This window comes from Hermetia illucens, chromosome 4 (assembly GCF_905115235.1).
Source record: "Hermetia illucens chromosome 4, iHerIll2.2.curated.20191125, whole genome shotgun sequence".
In the NCBI taxonomy this organism is placed as follows: domain Eukaryota; kingdom Metazoa; phylum Arthropoda; class Insecta; order Diptera; family Stratiomyidae; genus Hermetia; species Hermetia illucens.
In genome coordinates this window covers 99,705,327-99,730,044 of record NC_051852.1, presented here as the reverse complement: position 1 = coordinate 99,730,044, position 24,718 = coordinate 99,705,327, and the positions used below count along the sequence as shown (strand labels likewise).

The 24,718-nt window shown below is 43.4% G+C and overlaps 2 protein-coding genes across 4 annotated transcripts in view; one reads left to right on the top strand and one right to left on the bottom strand.

Annotated features, from left to right (window-relative positions):
* Positions 1–2,812: 2,812 nt before the first annotated feature.
* On the bottom strand, positions 2,813–9,423 carry LOC119655032 (protein FAM8A1). Its single transcript, XM_038060709.1, has 3 exons — positions 8,948–9,423; positions 8,747–8,888; positions 2,813–3,955 (listed from the first exon to the last, which is right to left on the bottom strand). The coding sequence occupies exons 1-3, from the start codon at positions 9,291–9,293 to the stop codon at positions 3,478–3,480; spliced, it is 966 nt and encodes a 321-aa protein (XP_037916637.1). The 5' UTR covers positions 9,294–9,423; the 3' UTR covers positions 2,813–3,477.
* Positions 9,424–9,771: 348 nt separating this feature from the next.
* Positions 9,772–24,718, top strand: part of LOC119654890 (ras-related protein Rab6) — an 81,572-nt gene continuing 66,625 nt past the window's right edge. The window contains exon 1 of one of the 3 annotated variants that reach the window (XM_038060506.1): positions 9,772–10,329. In XM_038060506.1, the coding sequence (XP_037916434.1) occupies positions 10,260–10,329 (70 nt within the window). In that variant the 5' untranslated portion in view covers positions 9,772–10,259. Of the gene's footprint in view, positions 10,330–11,742; positions 11,766–24,718 lie in introns of those variants that run through there. The other 2 variants (XM_038060507.1, XM_038060508.1) reach the window with 2 other exon arrangements.

Sequence of the window (24,718 nt, the reverse complement as noted above, 5' to 3'; positions counted from 1 at the left end):
GCCTTCGACTCCCCGTTGACCTGGTCCGCGACAAGAGAAACAGTCTTGAAGGAGGCCGAATTTTTGTGCCTACTACGGGAGGCCCTCGCCAAATTGCTGAATTTTAGGTATGAATGGGTTTGTTGATCTTTTGTGTAAGAATATTTAGGTAAATGATTCTACTTATATGTAGGCATTTAGCTCATAGTGTACATACGTTGAATATACCCGATATTCACTTCGATGTGGTACTGACATTTTATCTGTTAGGGAATAGTAATTTGACGCGAAAGAGAATTTTGAAATTTTGACCTACTATAACTTTGTTAAGTGTAGTATGATTTATACCAAACTATCTAGAATGAATCTAGGATGAATTTAAGGAGAATTTGCAGTAAATTTCCAACATATTCGGAGTCTTGACATCATGTACATCAACTACCCTAATTGCTTTTAGAATTGGGTGGGAAGTTTCCGAGAACGGGTTCTTGAACTAATTGACCGCTTTCGGCCTCCCTCACTCTTCCCGATTATAACCAATATCAAAGCTAATATCTGCTTCGGAAAGTTCTCTTCAAAACCATTCATGGTTATATTCGGTGAAAAAAGTGTTTCACTCGTCTCTTAGCTGTATGGGGACACTCCTTCAATATTCAGCAATGTCATTCAGCGCAGGGGTTCACAGTTCCAACCTTTCTATCAATAAGTGTAACCGTTTCGGAAAAAGGGCATGTGACAGGCAGACAGACAGAAAAAAACTGCAAAATGAGTAGTCAACAGGTCTGACGACGAGACGAGAAGACGCAGTCATCGCGACAGAAACCGGTCTGGATATAAGCAGCTACATGAACTATAAAAGGAAGTAAAAGCGAACACTTCAAACCACTGTGTAAAGAAGCTGATTCGAGCCTCTGGAATGGCACCTATAAAACATTAATGTCCAAAATCAAAGGCAGACGCCCTCCACCGGTTACTCGCCCTCGTTTGCTACACGAGAGAATGACGAGCATTTTCCCCAAAATGTGAATGCAGCTAAAATTCCTGTTGTTTAAGTGGATCTCGTTGAAATTCCAATGGTAATTGAAGAAGAGGTCCTGGAAACTGCGGAAAAAATAGCAGAAATTAAGACTCCTCGTTTGGATAATATCCCAAACAAAGCTCTTAAGTTAGCAGCATACATAGCGCTAAATATCTTTGCCCAGGTATTCACCGCATGTTTTAAGGAAGGGGCATTTCTCATTTTCAAGGCGGACAAACCTTTGGGTGAACCTTCATCTGCAGACTGATATGCCTTGTAAATAATACTGGCAAATTATTTGAATGGATAGTCTATAAAAGATTACTCCCGATTGCCGAAAAGGAAGGTGGTAAAATTCCGCGAGATGGGGCACAATACTAGAGGCCCTAATTATGTAAATTGGGAAAACCAAAGTAATCGATAGGCTTTGTGCTGCGATTCAAATGAAGGAATTAGATCATTTCAAACAACATGCGGAATTCGGCAAGGATATGTCCTGTGGATAATTATGTATAACGGAGTGCTGACGCTTTAGACCTCCCTATCTACGTGGCCACCATTAGTTTCACGGAGAACATTTTGCTGACGGTTGTTCCACGCCTCATTGATGAGGTCGACATTTACCCCAATGAAACAATTTACGATATTAATCCCTGGTTGGAGAACGCAGGTCCATTATTCGCAGAGTATAAGACGGAAGTAGTACTTATCACTAAGCGGAGGAAGAGTATGTCTATGAAAATCACTGTAGGGGCATAAACAATACTCTCAGCCTGCACTCAAGTACTTAGGCGTAATGATCGACCAGAAGCTAAATTTCAAATTACATGTGAGAGAGTGTAGCAACTGTGCCGCCTCCTTGTTTCAAGGGTGGTCAGCTCGACCTTTCTATGTGCAGCAAAAAATTTGGAGTAAATAGACAAAAATTGGAGTTGCATTAACTGCGTCTATTGAATAATATCCGACGAAGTGGCCTGTACGATAGCAGGGATGATCCCAATTTATATTCTGTCGAGAGAAGAACAACGCCTTTATGATCGGGCGTATGTCACTGGAGAACCTTCCGCTCGTCGGCGGCAGTTCAGACTATTGCAGAGTGACAGGAGAGGTGGAGCGAGTCCAAGAAAAACAGATGGACGCACAGAATCACCTGTGATATTAGGAGGTGGATCGGACGACCCAACGCCGGAGTAGGTTCCGACCTAACATAAGTTTTGAGCGGACATTGCAGAGGACGCAGAATACGATTTATTTCAATGCCGGTTCGAGGTTGGCGGTCCCACAGGCCGGGCTAGAAGCTATTGTACAACTAGGGAGCACCGCACATTCAAAACATATGCTCCATATGTTTAAATCGAAGGTGATATGGACTGCAGTCGAAAAGGCGATCACAACCACCCATAAGAAGCTTAGACAGGAGGAAATCAGCCGGAAGAAAGAACAAGTGAGGAGCACAACGTGAACATAGGTGTAGGATAAATTCTGATCCTGCCCCGCGACGGAATACCACATGGGATTTCCGCGGGGATAGTGGAAGGAAGTGGTTTTATTAGGAAAGAGTCCCATATAACAAGCTGGAGGGAGCCAACGGTAACTTTTGAAGTTTTTTATCAGACATACGGATAGGTAAACAGACAGTAAACTGATTAGAAATTGATGAAAGTAGATGTTATTTTTTTTTATTTTGTTCCTATTAAAACTGTTCCTGAATGAATACACCAATGCGAGTTAGTTCCATTTTGATGTTCTCAAATTCTTCTCTCGCTACCCATACAGATTAGGGCGACATATCATTACAATCAAACTCAAAAGCAATACATCGAAAAAGGATTTATTTTTTTCGATAAACATCACAATTATATATACAAAATATGTTTCACATTTTTTTTATTAGAATTAACACAGAGATATGATGCCGCTTACCCATACGTGTCAGGGACATGCATTATTATAAGGAGAGTCCTTCTGTATTTTCAGTTTAAAAAATAACTATCAATAACCAAAATGTTTCTGCTGTAACGATACAAGAGTCTATCTCAAAACAATCACCTAGCATTCCGACCGTTCTTTTACAAAGTGAATAACATGTGAAAAGGCAACGTAATAAGACAAAGCCGTATATGGGTGATAAGAACTATTCCGTTTTTCATCAAATGACTCAGATAGTTCCAGATAAATTGATAAACAATGAGACAGCATTTCTTAACTGGAGTTGGATAAAAATATTAACGTATGCAACTAACACCAAATTAAGATGACTATGAAGCGAGATAGAAATGTTTAACGCCTAAAAATGAGAAACTTTTCACACTGAAAAATGAATGTTCGAAAATTGTTAGCACATTATACTATGAATATGCAAAGAGCAAGGAATACAAAACTGGGGATGGCATAAAGGCAAAAAAGCATGGCTTCTAAGCGATATAATTATCAAAAAAAAATCTCTTGCAGTCTTAACATACATATTAACAATAACTTAGTTATCGTCGTCGAAGTGTCGGTGCATGATTCTCCTCCACAACTATTGTTTTCGTCATAATATCATATCCCGTCCGATTGTTCTTGAAGAACAACATTATAAAGCACATTGGAAACAGTAACGCCATTAGGACATTTTTTGCGACCGAACGGAAAAGCGCACGTCGAAAGCCCAGGTTGCTTGCGGGATAAAGTAAGGCACGTAACGGTCTGCCAGTGTTATTGATATTCATTCCTGGTTGAACAGGTTCCAAAGGAACCACGGCTTCAACATGTACGATACGAATTCCCATCAGAATTTTACCAGGTGTGGCTCCACCTACGTAGACATGGCCAGTCATTGTCCACAAAGCTTCGTAGAAACATACGCCAATGCGCGTGATGATTTCCAAGATGAGAAAATCCGAGGTCATGAAAATGAATTCAATGTAGTTGCTTTCGATAGCTTTTTTGAGTTTTTCCATGTTCAAATTGTTTGCACTGTAAGTACAATAAAATAAATGAAAATGCGTTTAATTCAAACAGCAAGAGTAATCTGTTTTGGAAATCTACGCTTAATTAATGCAAGTACAACGGCGAAACCTTTGTTTTTCTTGTTTATCCATTATCCGTAGTGTGCTCAAAAACTACTGGGAACACATTTAGCAGCAAAAGGAGTAAGTCCGCGCAAACCAGGTACTACCAACAACCATTTCGTATGACATTGCTAATTTAATAACCCGCAGTTCAGTATCATTGGTATCCTTACCTAAGTTATGGGAGCCAATGTTTCACCTGAATACGGGCTCCGTCCCTAATTGGCTGTTAAAATCCCCAAGTATGATTTGGATATCATACTTAGGACAGGCTTCGAGGGTTCGTTCTATTGCCTCGTGGAAGGTATTCTTCTCCGACTCTGCAATCTTCTTTGTAAGGGCGTGAACGTTAATGAGGTTTATATTTCTAAATTTGCCTTGCAAGCACGTTCACTTGTGTTTTCGAAGCTGATAACAGCCGGTTCCATTTCTTAGTTGACTAGGTAATCTACTCTCGGCACATGGTTTATTGGATAGCACTGATAATAGATGGTGCAGTGGCTGTTCTCCAGGAAACCGGCTCCTGTCCATCGCCGCTCCTGCAACGCTATTACATCAGTCCTATATTGGAACAGGGTATAGGTTAGCTGTTTGCCAGCTCCTTCTTTGTACAGGGAGTGTAGGTTCCATAAGAAAATGCGCAAATCGTTATTCCGTTTTCGTTGCCGGGTTCCTTATTGTGTTTACAATCCAGTCCGCTCCTTTTGTGAGTTCCGTGTAGGGTTGTCAGCCCTACCCAACCCCCAACCTGCAGGACCAGTACAATTTGTCCCGTTGTTAGGCGCGGGAGCTTCGCCTTCATCTTTCTCCGTCCGCAGCTTTTCGTTAAAAAAAAGAGTTCCCAGCGGTCACATTTGGAGGTGCAGGTAGGGTTTGGTAGTAGAGCTGTTGGTGTTAGTTCAGCAGGCGTTTCCCAGATTTTATGATCTATCGTGGATACAAATCCATGTTTTGCCCTGGGACCTATACTAACCTTTGACCCTTTGAAATAGAGATCGATAAAGGGCTGCCAGAGACATTCTACATGTTTATCGTGTATTGACTTCGATTTTCTTTAATCGATCTGCACCTGATTTGACTTCATCCCACACAAAGAGTTTGAAAAGTCGGCCCTGCAAGTTTTATAGAGACAACTCCACAATCAGACGCATGGAAAGGACGTAGCGAATTATCTTGGTGATGATGCCGTACCACAATTTCAAGTAAGCCCCAATGCCCCAATATCCACTGCATAATTTTGGTGGTTCATTCGGAATTTGGACATAGTATTTCGTATCTGCCGCTCGAAATTTTGCAAATCACTCCTCGTTTCCGGCAATATTCCAAATGCATATGAAGGCAAGACAAAATATATGGTGGCAACGTCAGCACCGAAGATGAATCAACCAACAACATCAAACCGCACTGGTCAAACAGGAAGAATAAGGATAGGAGACTACAACTTTGAGACCGTTGACAATTTCTCCTATCTAGGGTCGAAAATCACAACCGATAACAGCTACGATGATGAAATCCGCACACGGTTGTTGTCAGCCAACAGAGCCTATTTCAGCTTACAAAGACTGTTCCGCTCGAAACGTCTCACCATAGGGTCAAAGCTCTTTACTGTCTTACGGAAACTTGGGTTCTTAGCAAGAAAAATTGCGAACTCTTGGCCGCATTCGAGAAAAGAATCCTCTGAAAAATTTTTGACCCCCTACATGAGGATGGACGATTCCGTAGCCGACACAATGACGAAATCTATGAGCGATACCATGACCGTCAGGTTGTGGATAAAATCCGGCTCAATAGGTTACGGTGGGCGGGTCATTTAATCCGTATGGATGAGGATGATCCCACCCGGAAAGTCGAGGCAGACCCTGCCAGAGATGGAGCGATGGCGTAGATCAGGATGCCAGACAGCTTTTAGGGATATCGAATTGGTGGACCTCGGTACAAAGCCGGGATGTCTGGAGTTCCTTATTAAGGCAGGCCTAGACCGGATAACGGTTGTTGCGCCGTTGATGATGATGATTTAACCACTAGTTTTGACTATATAATCAAGTCGCCGATCGATATGAGACTTAGGGTCAAGATGTTCTTTCTCGTCAGAAGCACAAGGCTGAAACCAGCAGGCGCAGCTATCCATCCGCTCACCTGTCGGGTCAATATGTCAAGTCTGCTTTGCGCCTATTCAACAGTGCGTCCGATAACAAGTGCCGCAACGTCGCTCCCATAATCGATCAGGCGCAATCCTCCTGGCTTGTTGAATCTTAGCAGACTATCGGTAATGCGCCTAGCATACCTCTCCATCTTATGGAGTTGAAGGCATTTCTGACATCAAGCATTACGAGGAGCGTTATCCGTCAATATCTGCGGTGTGTGCCTCGGTTCGATGAATCCCATACACGACCATCATAACAGTATTTACCGTGGATCTTCTTGCTCTGAACCCGAATTGCCTTGGGGATAAGTACCCGGCAATCTACTCTTTTATTTGCTTTTATTTATCGGCATCATCTCATTCGGCGTTGAGTAAACGCTGAAAAACGTTATCCCTGAACACCGAATCGAGACACAGTCATTCCCTCTGACGAGTTGCCTCTGCCCTGGACGAAACCGTTTGTCCCTATATTTTTTAAATCCTTGGGTTCCATGCCCCAAACGAGGGATCCGTAGAACAAAAAACGTGAGAGTAAGTTGCTCTCCCTTTGGTCCGGTCCAACAGCAAGTGGATGTGGACTTAGGACCCTTCACTTATCCTAAACAACCATTCCTTCGGCGTTGGGCAAGAAAGAAAACGAAGCCGAATGCCTTCCCGAACCCAGAAGGCCACCGTATTTGATAAGTCGAGATACCATGAAACCGCCCTGAAGACTGGACACCGCCCCGAACCCACAGTGTGTATAGCTTTTTCACCAGAGCCACGATCTTTGCAGAAAACAGAATTCTCGATTTCATTGCAAGTCTTTGCTAGGTGGCCTACCTGGCCGCATCTGGAGGTGGACAATCTGCCTCCTCTTGTTGTATACCTGGCACCCAAATTTTGATTTTCCTTCTATTAAGGAGCTTCCTCGCGTGTGCTTGATCACCTCTACCATAGCGAACACTTACACAAGTGAATACCTATCGGGATATTGGTTGCTTCTGGACATGCATGCTTTATGGCCTTTTGAACTTCGACCTTCTCTCTGAGACAGGCACGATCTTGGATTTCTAGGCTCTAAACTAGGAACCAGAATCTTCACTCCCACTAGCCCTTGACCGCTTAGAAGAACGTACTATTACTGCTTTTCTTTGGGCCTATTTCAACGAAGTTTCCGCTACCCTTCGTTTTCCGGCACTTCATTGCCGCTCCATTATCTCTGGTTTTTGTTTTTTTAGCAGATTTCGATGAGGGTTTCCGCAAATATCTTGCTTTCCGCTGACTTAGTGAGCATAGCCGACAATCTAGTCCTTCTTCCTCGACTGTTCTGTCAGTGTTTTTCTATTTCTAACCTCATTCTTTTTGAGCAGGCGAGTTACGTAGGGTGGTGTTTCTTTTTATCTTTTTTTACCTTCTTTTTCGGGCCCTGGAGGCAACCTGGATAAAGTTTTCTTCAGACGCGTCTTTCTCTTTCCGCGTTTCCTCAGTTCGCTTTGCAGTGGGCCGTCTGTGATCCGTTTGGCGCTTACCATGTTCTCAACGGGAAGTACAGCTGTTTCTCCTTTTCGTCTTCCACTGCTGTCCATGTTCCCCCGTAAAAGGAAATATGATTCAGTAGCTCCTCCAATTTCATCAGCCCGCTTTTGACACCTGTAGCGACATTCTTCTAGAAAAACGTTTGTCGACCGCATGCGTTTCACCATTGTCGGTTCTAGCTAGGACGATCGACTGCACTTCCACTCGGTTCTCGTTCGAATCCACCTGCTCTGGTCTAGCGTTTTAACTGAGCTTTTTCCGGAACGGAACAAGAACACTGCACCGGCAATCGCACTGCAACTCTTCTTCATTTCCTACTATTACATCGAGCTTTTGTTTTAATTTAATTCTCCATGTGATTTTTCTAGCACATCGTGTGCAAGGGAGCAAGCCGCAATCTCCAAGAAGAGGTGTACCCTCGGGAACAAAGCCCCTACCCCAGCTCCGTGAGGTCTGACCTATGCTCAGCTGACCCCGAATCTCCCGGAGGGATCGCTCAGGGCGACGCTGTGTACTAACCCCGATTCAATGCACACTACCCGACCAGGGTCTCGAAGGAGCTGCCTCTTGACACACACCGCAACTACCAAATTGGCACAGTTAGGATCACATCATCCCATCGACATTGGATCGGCAGAGAACTGTCCCAGGTGGTGCCGCCAGCTTGGTGGTCAGAATACTTACTCGGGCAATGCTCTGGTCGACCGGTTTAAGGTCGCAGATAATCGCTGCCTGGAAAACATATATCATCTCGTTTGCCGGCATCTCGCATTCAATCCTTCTGAAGGGAATGAAATACTTTCTGTATCCTTTGGGATTCCTGCAAATTGGATTTCAACTTCAAATCCGAATAAAGCCAGACAAGCCGACAGTGGGCGTGGTGAAACGTCGCCCCTAGTGAGAGAACGCCAGCCGCGGTCATAATAATACGACCAAGCTTAGCATGTCCAGCGCCTTCAGTGTGCCGAAATCCTAGCGCGGACACTATGCATTTCCGAGCGTAACTTCGCAAGGTCTAGAAGGCAGAGTACTTACACAGTTAAGTCGAGCATGTCAACGACCGTGAAGGTGACCATAATCTTCAGCAACAGCAGAATCATCACATCAATCAGCTCCGCCACGAACCTCTTCCAAAAAGGTGCTATCACGAACTCGTACCCTCCGTTCTGGTTAATAACTGAAATCGAGCAAAAATGAGCGGATAATCCAGTGATATGTGCAACGCCAACAGCTTACTCTCCTCCTGGCGCAGATTCTCGAAATAATCGGCTAAGCGACGTTCGCCGCGCAATTCATTGGGGACATTATTTTGCCCTGCGCCAGGGAGTCCCCCATTCATTTGAGTCGCACTGCCGGCCGCACTCGAACCCTGGCTCTGGAACAGCTGCGGGTAGTTGGCCATTAAGTAGTACGGGAAGCAGGCGAGCGCATTTTGGGACATGTTGGCTTGGTTGACCCAAGTGCGAAGCTGCTCGAAATACGCCTCTTTCGGCGTCATTTCTGCGGTGATCTCGCTCGCAGAGAACGGCCCGTCAACGGTAGGTTGGTCCTTTTGTCGCTGACGTAGATTGTCCTGATCCATCGATGCCGCGAATGTATTACATTTACAAAAGAATGGAAACGAGTGGATGCGGTGAACTGATATCGACACTTTTTATCAGGTGGTGCCAAGTGACAAGATCCGTGACAGAATTGTCAAAGTCATTGGCAAATTAGTTCCGATTGGTTGCAGTTGGCAGCCATGGGATACGTCAGATGTCAACATGCAGGAGAAATTGTACTGCAGGAAATATTTTTGTACCATTGGGAAGGGGATGGTTTCTTGCAGTGAATACATGATACATATTTCATGACAATTTAGCTAGAACTTAGTAGGAACAGAAGTAAAACATTCGTATTTAAGATCTAATTGCAAATAAGGTGTAGAATTACACTTAAATATAAAAATTAAACGTGTCCAATTCAAGGCTCCCGCCAAATTTTCAAATAATCCCACTCAATCATTCATAGGGCACACCTCCTAACAACTTCTAATAAGAACTTTCAAAATCGTCGCCGAGGCAGCCATTTGACATGCGAAAACCGACGTCGTCTTGTTCGCCGTTCGCTCTTGTATGCGCTCTGTGTGAATCTACTGCGAGGAGTGGCTGTCACTTTTTTTGTCGTCGCTTACGTTTTCTCTGTGATTCTGTGGTTTTCTATCGTCCGCAGCCGTGACCCTTTTCCGAGCACTCGAGTGCCGTAGACGCTTGTAGAATTATCGCGAAATCCTGAAAATCCGCTGTGCGAATTAGGTCATTTCGGGTCGTCATCATTTCAGTAGTTCAGTTGCCCGAGGCGAGCCGCCGCTAATTTCCTGTGTTTCTCGCGTAGAGTTAGTGTTTCCGGGCGAAAAGGAGAGTTGGAACGTTCTGCAATCGAGCCGGCCTTGTAACCACGTACGTGAACTAGGAGATCCTCCGGAAAGACTTTTTCCGAGCTGTACTTTGCGGTGTCCGCGAGTGCCTGTGTCTAGCGAAGGAAGGGAACGTCGTCATCCTCTGGGAAAATGTCATCGTCTGGCGATTTCGGGAATCCGCTTAGGAAATTTAAATTGGTTTTTCTCGGCGAGCAGAGCGGTACGTATCCTTTATTCATTTTCATTCATGTGGGACATTAGCCGCGCCGAGGAAACACTCGTTTCCACGGAAAAATCGTCCCGGCGAGAAGCGCTCCATTTCGATTTGCCTACATCATTCTCGTGTAAAATCAATTTCGCGCCCCACTCCGACCAGCGTCGAGCCCTGGAGTTGGGAAGCAGTCGGAAGACTCCCTGGTCTGCCACTTGCAGCCTGTCAGCTGTCCCGGATGCGGAGGATTCGCTTGTTTCGTCGAATGCCTGTCACGCGAGCGGACGCGGCAGGTTGATTTGTGCAAAAACAGTTCACCGCTAGCGCTGATGATCTGGAAATGTTGACGTGTTTTATTTACGCACCGTCTCGCTTGCATGCAGGCGCTAGAGGGGCGGCCGTCTCACTCGCGTGCAGCGAGCTTCCCAGACCCGGTCGGCCCCAGCATGTCCGATTCGAGCTGTCAAAGTGCTTTGGCTTTGCATCATCGCTGCCGCGAGATTGTGCGGCGTGAGTGAGTCATTGCCCGGTTGTCCGACTCAGATTGCGTGTGGATTGCTGCAGATAATCTTAAGTGACTGAGGGATCCACTTGGGGCTCTTTGACCCGACTTACCCTCGGTGGATGCCCTTTTCACCATTTTCACGGCATCGGCCGCTCTCCACTGAGCGTCAGGTGCCAACAGTGGCACGCGGCCACCAGCCGCAACACCTACAGAGTCTCGTTTACGGTAGGTCGCTGGCAATCGATTCTTCCAACTCATCCGGCTGCTGGGAGGCCCTTGACTTTTTCAAATCCCACCCCCGCCCCCGGGCTAACCCCATTTGCACGCGAGCGATCCCTTCGCCACCCACACGCCGTTCCCCGCGGAATTGGAAGTTCGGAGTCAGAAGTCAATGGGAAACGAGTGGAAGTCGAGCGACAAACGTTTTGTGTTTATTTGCACTGAATTTTTCATCAACTCAGCGTTGAGTTATGGCCAAATGGACAGAGATAATTACTGCCAAAAGTGGATAAGGGCAAGTAGTCCAGTCCCTGGGGCATAAGCAAAGATTTGCCTCTCGAGCAATTAAGCCTGAATCTTGGTCTGCGAAAGGCGGATGATCCGACTGGACACCTCCAAGTAAGGAGACTGGGAAGGTGTGGGTTTTCCGATTCGGTACTTATACGGTGCTCGTTGATTGTGCCCCGTTTAAAGCGCGAGTTGAATGAGACGCTGTTGAATGGAAGCGTTCTGGTGACCGGCGCTCATTAGGAACCGGCTCTTAATGAGTAATTCAATTTTCAGATTGTGTACTTGCAAGCAGGCGTTGAATTTTCCTTCTATGAATGATATCTTGCCAGGAATGCTATTGCCATGCAACTGTCTTAAACGTTTTTCTGTGACACTAACGAGCTTGGACATAGGAAAAAGTGGAAAAGTTGAACATCTAGCTTACTTGGCCGCAAGTATCTTTTTCTTTGCTTCCGTTCATTTTTGATTTGATTAAGGGTGGCCAGAAACCAGCCAACCCAACTACTTCAATGAAACACTTTTCTGTGCTATTTTAAGATGGACATGCCATGAATAGGGAGCTCTCATTTGCATCACATTGTCTTGGACGGAGATAACTATCCGCCATTCAAGAACCACTTTGGAACCGTGTGACACATTTCTCTTGGCTTGTCCTAAACGTCTCTGGCCTTACGAGCTTACGAAATTCCGTTTTTTCCAATGGGTCAGAGAGAAAGAAGGGGATTGTTTAAGGAACTCCTTGCCATCCGGTCCCATCATCTTTTCCGAACGTAATGCGCAACACGATTTCATTCGTCAGCGCTCCTCAGCGTCTCTCTGATAACGTTGTCTGCTCGTCTGTGCCTGTATACCAGGTGCATGCATAAGTTTTTCCCGTTTTTTTTTAAGAGATGGCCCGGCAAAAACTAGGCAGCATATTGGTTTGGCACATACGTCATTTTGGTCACCTGATAGTCAGCTAAAAACATGCACAAATTGAATCGGGTAAAAATTTGCGTCTGTTTTATCGTTCAGCGATCATGTCCAGTTTTGCGCCAGATAAAGAGTATTTCCGGCACCTGTTATTTTTCTTACTCCAGCAAAAGAAAAAGGTTGTTGCAAGTCATCGTTTCCCGGTAGAGACCCACCGTGAATTCGCTCCTTCGATATAAACATGTACGGCAAGATTTCGAAAATTCAGAAGGTGTGAAAGGCAAAGAGCTCTGTGGTAGACCATACAAGTACAATGGCGAGCAATTGCAGGAGTTATTGCATGAAGACCTAACTGAAACTCAGCAGCAATTGTCTTACCAAACATAAAATATGACTCAAGAAATAGCCAATAGACGTTAATGAGCAATGAGAAAACTCGATAAACGCGGTAGATGGATCCCCAAAATTTGAATGAACGCGAAATGGAAAGTCGGAAATCACATGTGGAATGCTGCCTCAACGTTACAGAAGGAAATCAGTTTTGCATGCAATTGACGAAAAATGGATTTATTTTGAGAATCCTAAACGGAAAAAGGGATTTTCACGTACCAAAGCCGCTTCTTCAATACCAAGGTCAAATCACTTCGGCAAGAACACCATGTTCTCGATCTTGTGGGCCCACAGCGGTATTGTGTATTATGAACTCTCGATGCTCGGCAAAACAATTAATACACAATGCTATTGCCAACAACTGATTAATTGAAACCACGCATTGATCGAAAAATGACAAGAATGGGCCCCAAGTCACGGCAAAGTAGTTTTGTTACACGAAAGTGACCCGCCTCACATAGTGAAACCAGTGAAAGGCATTTTGAAAACGTTTGCATGGCGCATCCCTTCACACCCGCTGTACTTTCCAGACTGACGCTATTTGACTATCACCTTTCCGCATCGATGGTGCATACGCTCACAGAGCAGCCTTAGAAGAAGTTGAAAAAGGACTTAATGAATGGTTTACCGCAAAAGACAAGTAGTTTTTCTGGAATTCTGAAAAAAAAAGTTCTCTTGAAAATTAGGTATCGTTTTTACCAAAAAACAAATCAGAATACCGGAAGCTGGCGCTTCAGGTATATTTCTTATGTAAAAGGGGGGGGGGGGTGGTTGAGAAATCCATACCAACCAGTTACAGTCTTTGTGGCTGCAAAGCTTTCCGGGAGGCACATAGGCCATCCTATCATGTGCAGATTCGTGGTCTCTGCATACGTTAATCGCCACCAATGCTATGAGGTCCACGTGCAACCCGTGGTTGGGGAGGTGTCTCGTGAAAAGGGCGATCAAGTAGTAGGTCATCAGGACTGTCGGCAAGTACTGTCATAAGTTCGCCGAATATGTCACGAAATGTACCAGCCCCCACACTTTCTAACCAAAGGACTAGACTAGCCGGGAGCTCTACGGCTACCCGAAATGCAATTTACCACTCCTTGAGGGGCGATATAGGCGCTAAAGTCTCCGTTCTTTTCGTATCCTGGAATCATAATTTATCACCGCAATCGTCGAAACTCGTGGCAGCGAATTCGTTGTTGATCCACACGTATGGTTACTGGGAGGCAGATATGAGTTTAGGACCTCAATAAGTGTTTTCATGGCGCTTCATTATCGCGAACATCAGCATTCCCATCGTAGGCGTAGAATTCTTATGGCACTATGGCTTGCTAGTGGATCTACATAACGGGTCCCTCATTGATTACTCAACTCCCTTAGGTCATCAGAAAGCATATTTTGTATATCTAGTACTCTTTCCATCATTTTTGAAGACGTTGAGGAATATACGGCGACATCATTACCGATCGTATTCTCTTTAAGCCCGTTAAGCATTATGTTCAGCACTGATTCAACACTATTCCCTTATCTTTTCCGAGGTGCTTCTTTAACCACCGCAAAGGCTCGCAGTTGCGTGGAAAGAACTCGAAGAACTTCTTAGGAAGGGTATTCACAGTCCTACGGACAGCTGTTGGTCTTCGCCGCTTCACTTAGTCCCTAAACCAAGACCCATATCTCATTCCACTCATGCAGGATTTTGCCGATTCTATTGCGAACTGTCGTTTTTTTAAGGTTTTGTGTAAACACAAAACCTTATTAAAATCGGTTTACCGTCTGTCTGTCTGTCTGTCCGTCTGTCTGTCCGTCACACGCATTTTTCTCGGAGACGGTTATAGCGATTGACACCAAATTTGGTAGAAAGGTGGGAACTGTGAACGCTCACACATACAGTGAGTTACATCCTTTTACGTTGAATTTAAGGGGGGGGGTCCCCATACATGCAAAAGAGGGGTGTAAAATTTTTTTTCATCAAATATAGTCATGTGGGTTATCAAATTAAAGGTCTCGATTAGTACTTTTCGAAGCCGGTCTTAGTTTTGACATTTCTTGGAAATGTGGGGAGTGCGGGGGGTTGAAAGTGATCATTTCTTCAAGGGGGCCATTCTCAGAAACTACCAAACCGAAAAATCTGAAAAAAATCAGGAGGCTGCCACTATATGGTGCCTTGGCTCCGAAATACCTTTCATACGGATCTCTGTTCAAAGAAAGTTAATAATAGTATATTACTATAATTTCCATGAACAAGGACATTAATTCTCGAGCCAGACAATATCTTCTACACAATCCATCTCGATTTAATTGGACCTTTGCGAGACTCGCACGGTTGGAGGTATTGCCTCACAATCATCGGTAGGTTCATGCGGTGGCCTGAGGCTATACATTTGAAAGGCATTTTTGCACAAACTCCAAGAGTGGATTCCACGCTTCGATATGGCGGCAATTATAAACAGCGACCAGGAAATGCTACTTTCTCAGAGTTGAGCAAACACCTTGGCTTCAAACGCCATTGGACAACCGCGTAAAATCCGCAGTTCAATGAAATGCTGGCAAACGACGTTGAATGCCGTTATATTGGCCCAAGACGACCCTTCTTGGTCGAAAGTCCTGCCACTCGTTCTGCTTGACCTCTGGACAGCCAATCGCGGGAAATTTGTTGCAGATAGCCCGGCACGTGGAAAGAATCTTCTGGTGTGCCTAGCATCTATGAAATTAAAGGCATTTCTGATGTCAAGCACTATTCATCGAGCTCGATTTTTATGTGCCTCAGTTCGATGAACTGTATCCACTACTTCGATAACAGCATCCATCATGGATCTCCCTCGTGTCTTTTGAGTACGATGAGACCACGCATCCCCCGGCAAATAACACTTGGAGTCCAAAATAATGCTGAAGACGTCAATAGAAGCTTCCAAAATGATGATAAAGTATTTTTGTCAACTTAAACAGTGCGAAATGTCTCAACAGAAAGCGGATTCAAATAAAGTCCAAAGGTGAGAAACCACTACTTACAATGAGACATAACAAATGACATCTAGATTCGACGAATGAATCTTATACTGTTGAGGATTGGAAGAAAGTTGTGTGGTCGGACGAAACGAAAATTAATAGACTCGGTTCTGACAGCAAGCAGTGGGCATGGGCACACACAGGTGAACAACTGATCGCTCGATTTGCTACATCTACTGTAAAATTTGGCCGCGGCTCTGATGCCGCGCGAATGTATAAAGTGAAGTGATATTGGTCAGTGCAATAGAATTATGGGCAGAATGACGGCACTGGAGTACTTTGCCATTTTAGACGAATGTTTGTTGGGAAGCTTAAATTCATGGTCTTTTTCTTCCGAAAATAAAATTTTCGGGGAAAATAACCACCCTAAACATATGAAATAATAAAAGCTTGTTTTTTCCATACCCTAGTGTTGATTTATTGGTCTTGCGAAAACCGATATTTCGGGAACCAATTGTTCCCTTCACCAGTGCTAACATGCATTGCTCGTCTTTGAGAAATCGGCCCCTATTCAGTGTATTTCTTGCAAAGCGATGTTAGCAGTGTCATCGTCTAACTATTAAATAGCTTCTGTTTCGCCTAAAGAGTGCACTTTCCTTAAGCCCGCCATCCATGTTCAGTCCGACCTGTCAGTTACGCCTGAAGAGTCCGCATTTGACCGGCGGCCGTAACGTGGATGTGATGCGCTTGTTCTGTCAGTTTTGACTGTTCAGGCGGCCTGTGATTGAATGAAAAATGATTCGGCCGGCCAGCCAGACATGTTGGTTCAGGCTGTGAGCAAGGATTTCATGTTTGTTTAGGATGTGAACGAGCATTTTTTTATCGCTGGTGATGATTTGGGTAAATGCTGACCCAAGAAATATCTCAAATGCTTTTCTCAAGCCCCCCTACGTCTAGAGTTGAATTAATGATGTTGCGGTACGCGTATGATACCTTCAGTTCAATTGGCGGCCAGGTGCATTTCGAGCTCATCCGGCGTAACTGACAGACTGAAGTGAACGTGGTTGGCGGGCTTTAAGAAAATATGTAACTCGTTTGTCCATTTTCGTGTTAGTCGTTGTGCGTTCAACCTAGTCCGAGGCTCTTTTCGGGGCTTTGTAGCAGGTCGTTTCCGGGTAGAATGATCAGACCTACACTCATCTACAATCTAGAGGAACAGTTGGAAGACTCGCTTTCATCCTTTGCCGTCATAGAGGTGGAGATAGGATTTGGTAGCAGATCTTTGGGCTGGTTCAACAGGCGTTTTCCGGGTCTTGTGTTCCATTGTAGATACCAAAACTGGTTTCCGCCCTTTGACCCCCAAAACTGGTTGTCCTTTCATTAATTTCATGTAAATGCATGAACGTCTCAGTATATTTGGTCTTTCAGTAATTAAATTATTGTATCATTCAATTTTATTCATTTTTGCTTTGTACTGCATTGTATCAATGCTTCTCGACAAATTCTAGTCTTACTTCTCATTCTTATTGTGGGCTCTGCTGCATATTGTAGCAACTCAAAAATTACCGCCTTTACTTACTGTATGAATTATTCATTGGCATTAAAATGCAAGTCTAGATTTGAAATTATATTTAATTCAAGTCGAAAACCAGAGCTAATCAAATTTTATACCATGAAAAATCGCAACAACCGCCGCAAAGTTTTATCGTTGCCAAGCTGTGGCAACATTGCCGAATTCCTTTCCATTCACTGAGACTTCCGTGTTGATTAAAAACACATTTATGGATATCTGACCTGTAAGCTGAAACAGTTCTTCCCTCGCCATTGTGTCAAGCCGGAGTCCTTAATGATGTGACGAAAGCAAATTTTGATGAAAGATTACAGGGAATATTAAGATGGGGTAGACTCTGCTTTAGGTTGGTGCTAAGTTCATTGCATTTTTAGATTTTAGAATAGAAAGTGAGGATAGATTTAAAGTCCCTAAATTGGTCAGCAATATCAAACTCGGTGTCACAGTCAGGGCAAACAACGTTAACTCAATATAACATAAATTGTTCGACGCTTCTATGAATATAGATGGGAAGAGTTCGATAGCCCGCTAGACTCATAAACTTTGCTTGGTTGACGGTGACTTGCACTCCGATTTTGCCTCCTTTTCTAGATTCACAGTGGTCATCATTCATGATCTAAATTCTGCTTCTTACATAATCGAGATATTCCAATGAAGACGATATGATATTGTCTACGTAAGGTAGAGTGAAATACGCCACCAATCACAACAAAAAGTAGGATCGGTGGTAGAATACATTTTGAGTTTATACAGGAGTCAAACTCAAAATTTCTTGGAAATTTTACTTCCAAGCGGAATGGTGTCACAACAACTATCCCCGCGAGACCACCGTGAAGAATTAATTCGCGAGGAGAACTCTGGTATACACCAGCAAGTCACGCGTCCGTCGCGCTTTCCCGCTATATGCCGACATCACCCTTCCCTGGTTTACCGTGTTGTCCGGTGTTCCCGTCCAGATTGGAACCGCGTATAGTAGTATGAATTTCATCTCCTTTGCAATAAATAGCCGGCGACTAAATTTTAATCCTTCAATATTAGGCATCATCCTTGCAGCCTTTTCGCGGGCATAGTCTAGATGCCCCTTTAACCTCATCTTGGCATCGATCATTACTTCCATCTATTGATCGATTTTGAAACGACCTCGTGATTGCCAATCCGGATTTTGATATTATTATTGGTAATAAGAACCGCCTACCCTTTGTCAGGATTCAGGTTCAGTTTCACTATTTATAGCCATGCTTTGATGGCATGAATGGTTTTCGTTCCATACAGTTCCACGTCCTGGGGGTGTTTCCCAACTACTACCACCGCCAGATCGTCTTCAAAACCAATCAGTGCTGCCTCTTTTGGCACGCGAAGACCGAACACTCCGTCATACATTATGTTCCACAGCAGGGGCCCCAATACGCTGTCACAACATATTTCTTCGGCCGGCCGTCCGTCTTGTACCAAAGAAGTCTCTCCGAGAGATAACTCTCGATTGTCCAACTTAAGTACCCAGGGAAACAGTATAACCAACAACGCTAGTTGGCCTAGTTAATGCCATTCCTGACATCCAGCGTCACTACCGCGCAGCATTAACCAGCGGCCATTGCCTCCTGAGCTAGGTCCACGACCGTTACTTTTGCTTCGACCGTATACCGCGCTGTCCGGGACCCATGCCGCCCTTCTGGAAGATCACTGGTTAGCTCCCTGAACGGAAGCAATCTGTTGTATATCACTATCCTGAAAATCTTCCAAATAGTGTCTAAAAGGTAGAGAGATATGAAGAGGGTGCGCCAGGTGGTTTTTCGAACTTGGGTAGCAGAACCAAGCTCTGCCTTTTCCACTGCCTGGGAAACACTCCTTCCACCACGCACGATTCGTCCGCAGATCTCTCGTAGTTCTTTGTCGGTCACCTCGGGGATTAAGAAGATGTCCTGTTGAACCGTTGGCCGAGGTCCACTTTCTTTCTGTTGTGGGAAAAGGATTGCGATTATTTTGAACAAGAGTCACGGGCACATCACTTAGGGTAATTTTTGTCCACGAATGTTGTTCTTTGCAACCTTGTAAGCAGTGCCCCACGGGTTCGTATTTGCTTCAAGGCAAAAATGCTTGCAGCAATTCTCATTACTTTTCCGTATAGCCTTCTTAAGGCTATTTCAAAGCTCGCGATATTCTTTCTCCAATATTCTGGTTTCCCTTCTAAAGCCGGTGGAGCCGGTTGAGCCAGTTGTCGTGGTTTCCCTACTTCTTTTGTTTATTCGACTGTCGCCTTCTCCGTTTCTAATGTCGAGAAAGATGGCCTGGTGGTTACTGTGGGTATAGTGTTCACTCACCCGCCAGACCATCATTCTCACTAACGAGGTACTGAGGTAAATCAGATTGACAATCAAGCCTAGCCCTCTGCCGCATCCAACGTTGGCTAGTACGTTCTCCAGCTCCGCGAAGATTTCAAGCAGAATTTGGCCCCTGATGTCCGTAATTCGACTTGCCCAGTCTAAGACCTATTCGTCGAAATCGGCAGTAATAATTTTGGGGCTGTGCCATCTGAAGCACCTCTTGCGAGATACTTGTTCCCTAAGCCGGCATACGGCCCAACCTATTCTTACTTTGTCGGCGGTAATCAGTTTAACCCCTGATTCAACCGGAATGCTACTAATAATGGTTTGTGTGCCTCCATATGCCTTCTTCATACTCTTTACTGTGCTATCTAGTTCTTTGCACTCGATTACTATCTCTCGCTTTCGAGCTTTCATTTTTGTTTGCTCACCTAGCACCTTTTCCACCTGGCCGCGAAAACTATCCGCTGTTTCCACGCTGAATTCGTTTAGCTCCAACATCCCCCTTTTGCGTACGCCTGATACGACTCACACCACCGCTCAAGTCTATCAATTCCGGATCGGCTTTAACTTTCCGAAGGTTATCGTCGTAAGACGCCGCATACTTTTATCCATTGTTCAGGTTTACAACCTGTAAATTTTTCCTCTTTTGTCAAAATGGGGGCCGTAATCGAAGAAATATCCGGAACTTTCGTCGGCTTAGTTTTCTTCGGCGAAGATGCCTGTTTTCTTCTTGGCTGCTTGCCGGGTACCAAGGGGTTAACTTAGTTCCCAGCGTTCCCACCTACGTTATGTTGAGCAAGCGTCACCTGTGTCTCCTGCGTGAGTTTGCCGCATGACACTTGGGGGTTTTTCTCCTCCACCGCCTTAATGTAAGACAATTTAATGCTCAGCATCATTTTAAAAATTCATTTATTTTAACTTCTATGTATTTGGTCGATGTTGGGCTAATCACTGCTACCCACTCTGTTATTTCTGTTCGGTTCATTTTTGACATGGGATTCTCTAAATGCAAATCACCTAAAACGTCTTTCGATTCATCCACTGCATCGCATTCAGTAATTGTGACGTTATCTGCCACAACTTCTGCCCAAAGTTTACGCCAAGACTTTATTAGCGTATCCTGCTTTACCCACCCCACGCTAAAGCAATAGCGAAGATGGCATGTTTAATGAAAAACTGTCTTTGCAAATCTTTCACATCACAATCTGATTCCAATAAACTTTGGAAAAATAACGTCTGTAATGTGACTTAAAATTCTGCATCATCACTTGATCCATGGGTTGAAGAAGGGATATCATATTGGGAGGAAGGTAATCAACTGATATGTTACCAGACACTAATTTTTCCTTGTCTGGATGGGCTCTACAGTTGTCTAAGAACAAAATTGCTTTGCTATCTTCTTCAGATATTTTCAATTTTACGAAGTCGGCGCAAAGCTTTTGAAGAAACAGTTTTTGATCCATCCATGCACTTGTTTGTGCTCCATAAATCAAAGGCCTTTCAAAGCCTTGACTTTCTTATCACAAAAGGATCTAGTTTGTGGTCACCGGATGAATGGGAACAGAGCAGTACTGTTAACCGATCTTTATTTTCCTTAAAACTCTTAACACTTTCCCCATCCCCACCAGCAAACGTTAAGTTTGGTAAGCAACGCCACAATACGCCAGTCTCGTGGGCATTATAAACTTGAGAAGATGTAAGTTCATTTTCAGACACACTTGACTTGCATTTAACTTTGAATTCTTCACCATCTGCAATATCGGCAGACTTCAGTTCACCAAAAATATCTAATTTTCTGATACCGTGATGAGTCTTAAAGTTTCTGAGCCAGCCTTCAGAAAATTTGCAATCGATATTGATGTTCAATCCTTGTTGAAACTGTTTAGCTTGTTCAACAATCATTGACCCGGTTATGGACCTACCCTTTTTTTGGCTGAAAACCAAAGATACAAAACTGAATCTAGTTAGTCTGACTTGGGTTCATAAATTGCGGACGACGCTATGTTATATTCCCTCATAATGACATGCCTACTTATGCCGTTTTTAAGGTTTTGTGTGAAACAAAACCTTATTAGAATCGAGACGGTGTCTGTCTGTCCGTCTGTCTGTCTCTCTGTCTGTTTGTCTGTCACACCCAATTTATTCGGAAACGGCTGGACCTATTGTTACGAAAGTTGGTAAGAGTATGTAATCTGGTGATCCCTTTACATGCAGTAAGTGGCGCCATCTTGTGTTAAGTTTAAGGGGGGGCTTCCCATACATGTGAATGGAGGGTGCACATTTTTTTTTCACAGAATGTAGCTATGTGGGGTATCAAATGAAAGGTCTCAATTAGTACTTTTCGAAACTGGTGCAATATTTGATACTGGGTGAAACATGGAGGAGTGAGCGCTCAAAATATGACCCCCAAAAAGTGTAACAGGTTTCGTTCTGAGAACCTATCCAACCGAAAAATCTGAAAAAAATCACAGTGGTGCATCTCTACGAAATCTAGGCCTCAAAATATATCCGGTTCCGATATTTGCACAAATAAAGTTAATAATAGTATATTTCCACATTTTAGAAATTTACCCGGCACCCCCCTTATGTTCATCCCAGAAGTACAAAATTTAGCATGTGTGTAATGAAGAATATGATACACAATTTGGTCAAGTTTGAAGACACTCCAATTATTATTAACAAAGTTATAGGAGGTGAAACTTTACAATCTTTTGTGAATTTCGTGCACTCTACAACCTGCATGACGTCATCATCACATATCAATTCCTCAATACCACAACGAAATAAGTTCTTATGAATTGGGTCGCAGACAATTATTTTGTTTTAGTTTTTTAGTTATTTGTCAGTGTGTATGTAGGTATATAATAGATGCGTGCTATATAGATAGATATAAGTAAATCGGAAATATGGGTAGGATCAAATTATATATGTGCATATATGTGTACAGTATTCGGAAATAGGCAGTTTGTTTGTTTAGGGTGAGCGTAATATCTATGGCTGTAATATGTACGTATGTCTCGTAGTTTGGAAAAATATGAAGGAGTATGTTGGATTTGTAGCTATATACGGATAGAAAAATATGCATTGAAATTTCTTACATAAGATGAACACAAAACCTTTATATCCGAAGCGCGAGCTTCCGGTATTCCGACTTGTTAATCTTTATAATTTCCAGCTTTTGAGCTAATGTTAGAGTCTGCTGTTTTCTTTTTGGAGGCTGGTTAACTTTAGGGCTCCCCTATGCGAGGAGCATAACGTAGTTCTCAATTGGCTGATAGCATTAACCCGAGATATTTAAATCGCTCAGTTCTAGGCAGGTTACTGTCATTGCCTATATCCGGTGAAAAAATTTTTTGAATCCCCCCTTTGCATGTATGGGGAGTCCCTCTTTAAACTCCACCTAAATTTATGCTACTCACATGGGATGGGACTCACATGCATGGGATTTCATAGTTCCCATCTGTCCCCCAAATTTCGTTCGGATCGGTTTAGCCGTTTTGGCGAAAAGTGGGTGTGATAGACAGACAGATAGTGAATCGATTCTAATAAGGTTTTGTTTTACACAAAAAGCTTAATAAAACGCGCGCAATTTACACAATCTAATACCAACACATGATAAAACAAGTATAGTTCGTTAAAAAAAAAAACCAAGAAAAAAAACATAATCATGCCTCGGTTAAGCGAAAACTATAACCTGCACTGGCAACGGTTCCGACATCCTCTAGAGAATAAAACAACAAATTTTGTGGAAACGTGGGAACTGTGAACGCTCACGAATGCAGTGAGTAACATAATTCTACATCGAATTTAAGGGAGGGAGTTCCCATACATGCAAAAGGGGGGTGTACATTTTTTTTCATCAAATATAGTCATGTGGAGAATCAAATGAAAGTTCTCGACTAGAACTTTCCGAAGCCGATCTTAGTTTTGACATTTGGTGGAAAGGTTGGGAGTGCGGGGGGAAAAGACCACCAAACCAAACCAAAAAATCTGAAAAAAAATAAGAGGCTGCCAATATATGATACCTAGGCTCCGAATTCCATCCATGCCGATATCTATTCAAATAAATTTAATAATAGTATACTATTCTAATTTTTAGTAATTGGCTGCAAAACCCCCGTTAAGTTCATTCTAGTACCATGAAATTTTGCAGCAATGTAGGGTATTATATAGAGCATGATCCTACCCAGTTTGGTGGGAATTGTCGCTTCTTTGCAAATTCGGTACTGAATGTGGATATTCTCACATAATATATGCATATATTGCGTGCTACGTTCTAATGGCACAAATGCACACTCAAATGTCTTTATAAAAGTAATACAGAAAACGCTTCACACCTGAAGCCTCCAGCTTCCGGTTTCCCGATTTCTTTCTGGCTGGCGGGGTGTCCCATGTCCCTGAAGTTCAGGCAGTTTAAATACTACACAACATCAATGCTGTTGGCTCTATCAAGAATGATCTTGAAGGATATATTTCACATTGAAAACCTTGTTGAGCTTCTGAGAGGGCTCGATTTTCTTTGTAGAGAGTCTTGTCCTTCGTTAATACAAAAATTATCTTCCTAACACAATTTTAATTGAAGACGGGAGAGGGATATCCTTAGGGTTGGTTTGCCTGTGTGAACTTTCCATTGGCTTTCCGTTTATATTCCCAAATCCAGATAACATTTGTCCACTTATAATTTTTATTTATACATTCTGTCTTTTGTTGTGGGCCTATTCACAACCCTAGTCAATAGTCCCATGCGCACATTTTTTGCTCTTCAATGCCTGGTATGTGCTAGGAACGAACTCTTCGCACTCAAATCTCATCTCTTTACTAAGTAACATGAAACTTTTTTACATATTTGATTCTACATTTTAAAAGTACAAGAATAAATCCGACTGCACTTATCGCATTTTTTCACAAATATTGAACTTGAAATCATTTGTTTCACAAATTGCCCTGGTAATGACCAGCTATCAGTACAACGCCGACTTTGAGAAAAACTGAAATATAATCTAAAGTAAGAAGAAAGTTATATCAGTTTTTGGGAGATTATACTTACAATTATTTTGAGCTTGAACGAGTCATCTTTGCTGTCAAGTGTGAAGACCTTTCAGTTTTTATCCCAGAAATCCATATGGTAGGTTTTTTGGTGCGGTGTGGTTTGAGGAAATATAAAATGCTGAATAGAAACTGAAACCCTCAATTTGGAAAAACTTCTAAAATGTCGACGGATGGACAAGACCTTCTCTGAAATTTCATCGC

Excerpts from the sequence above, each read along its gene's own strand:
- LOC119655032 (XM_038060709.1), bottom strand. The coding sequence starts at position 9,293 with ATGGATCAGGACAATCTACGTCAGCGACAAAAGGACCAACCTACCGTT. Across the intron at positions 8,889-8,947 it reads GAATCTGCGCCAGGAGGAGA|TTATTAACCAGAACGGAGGG; the intron begins GTAAGCTGTTGG and ends GCTCGATTTCAG. Across the intron at positions 3,956-8,746 it reads GACATGCTCGACTTAACTGT|TGCAAACAATTTGAACATGG; the intron begins GTAAGTACTCTG and ends TTGTACTTACAG.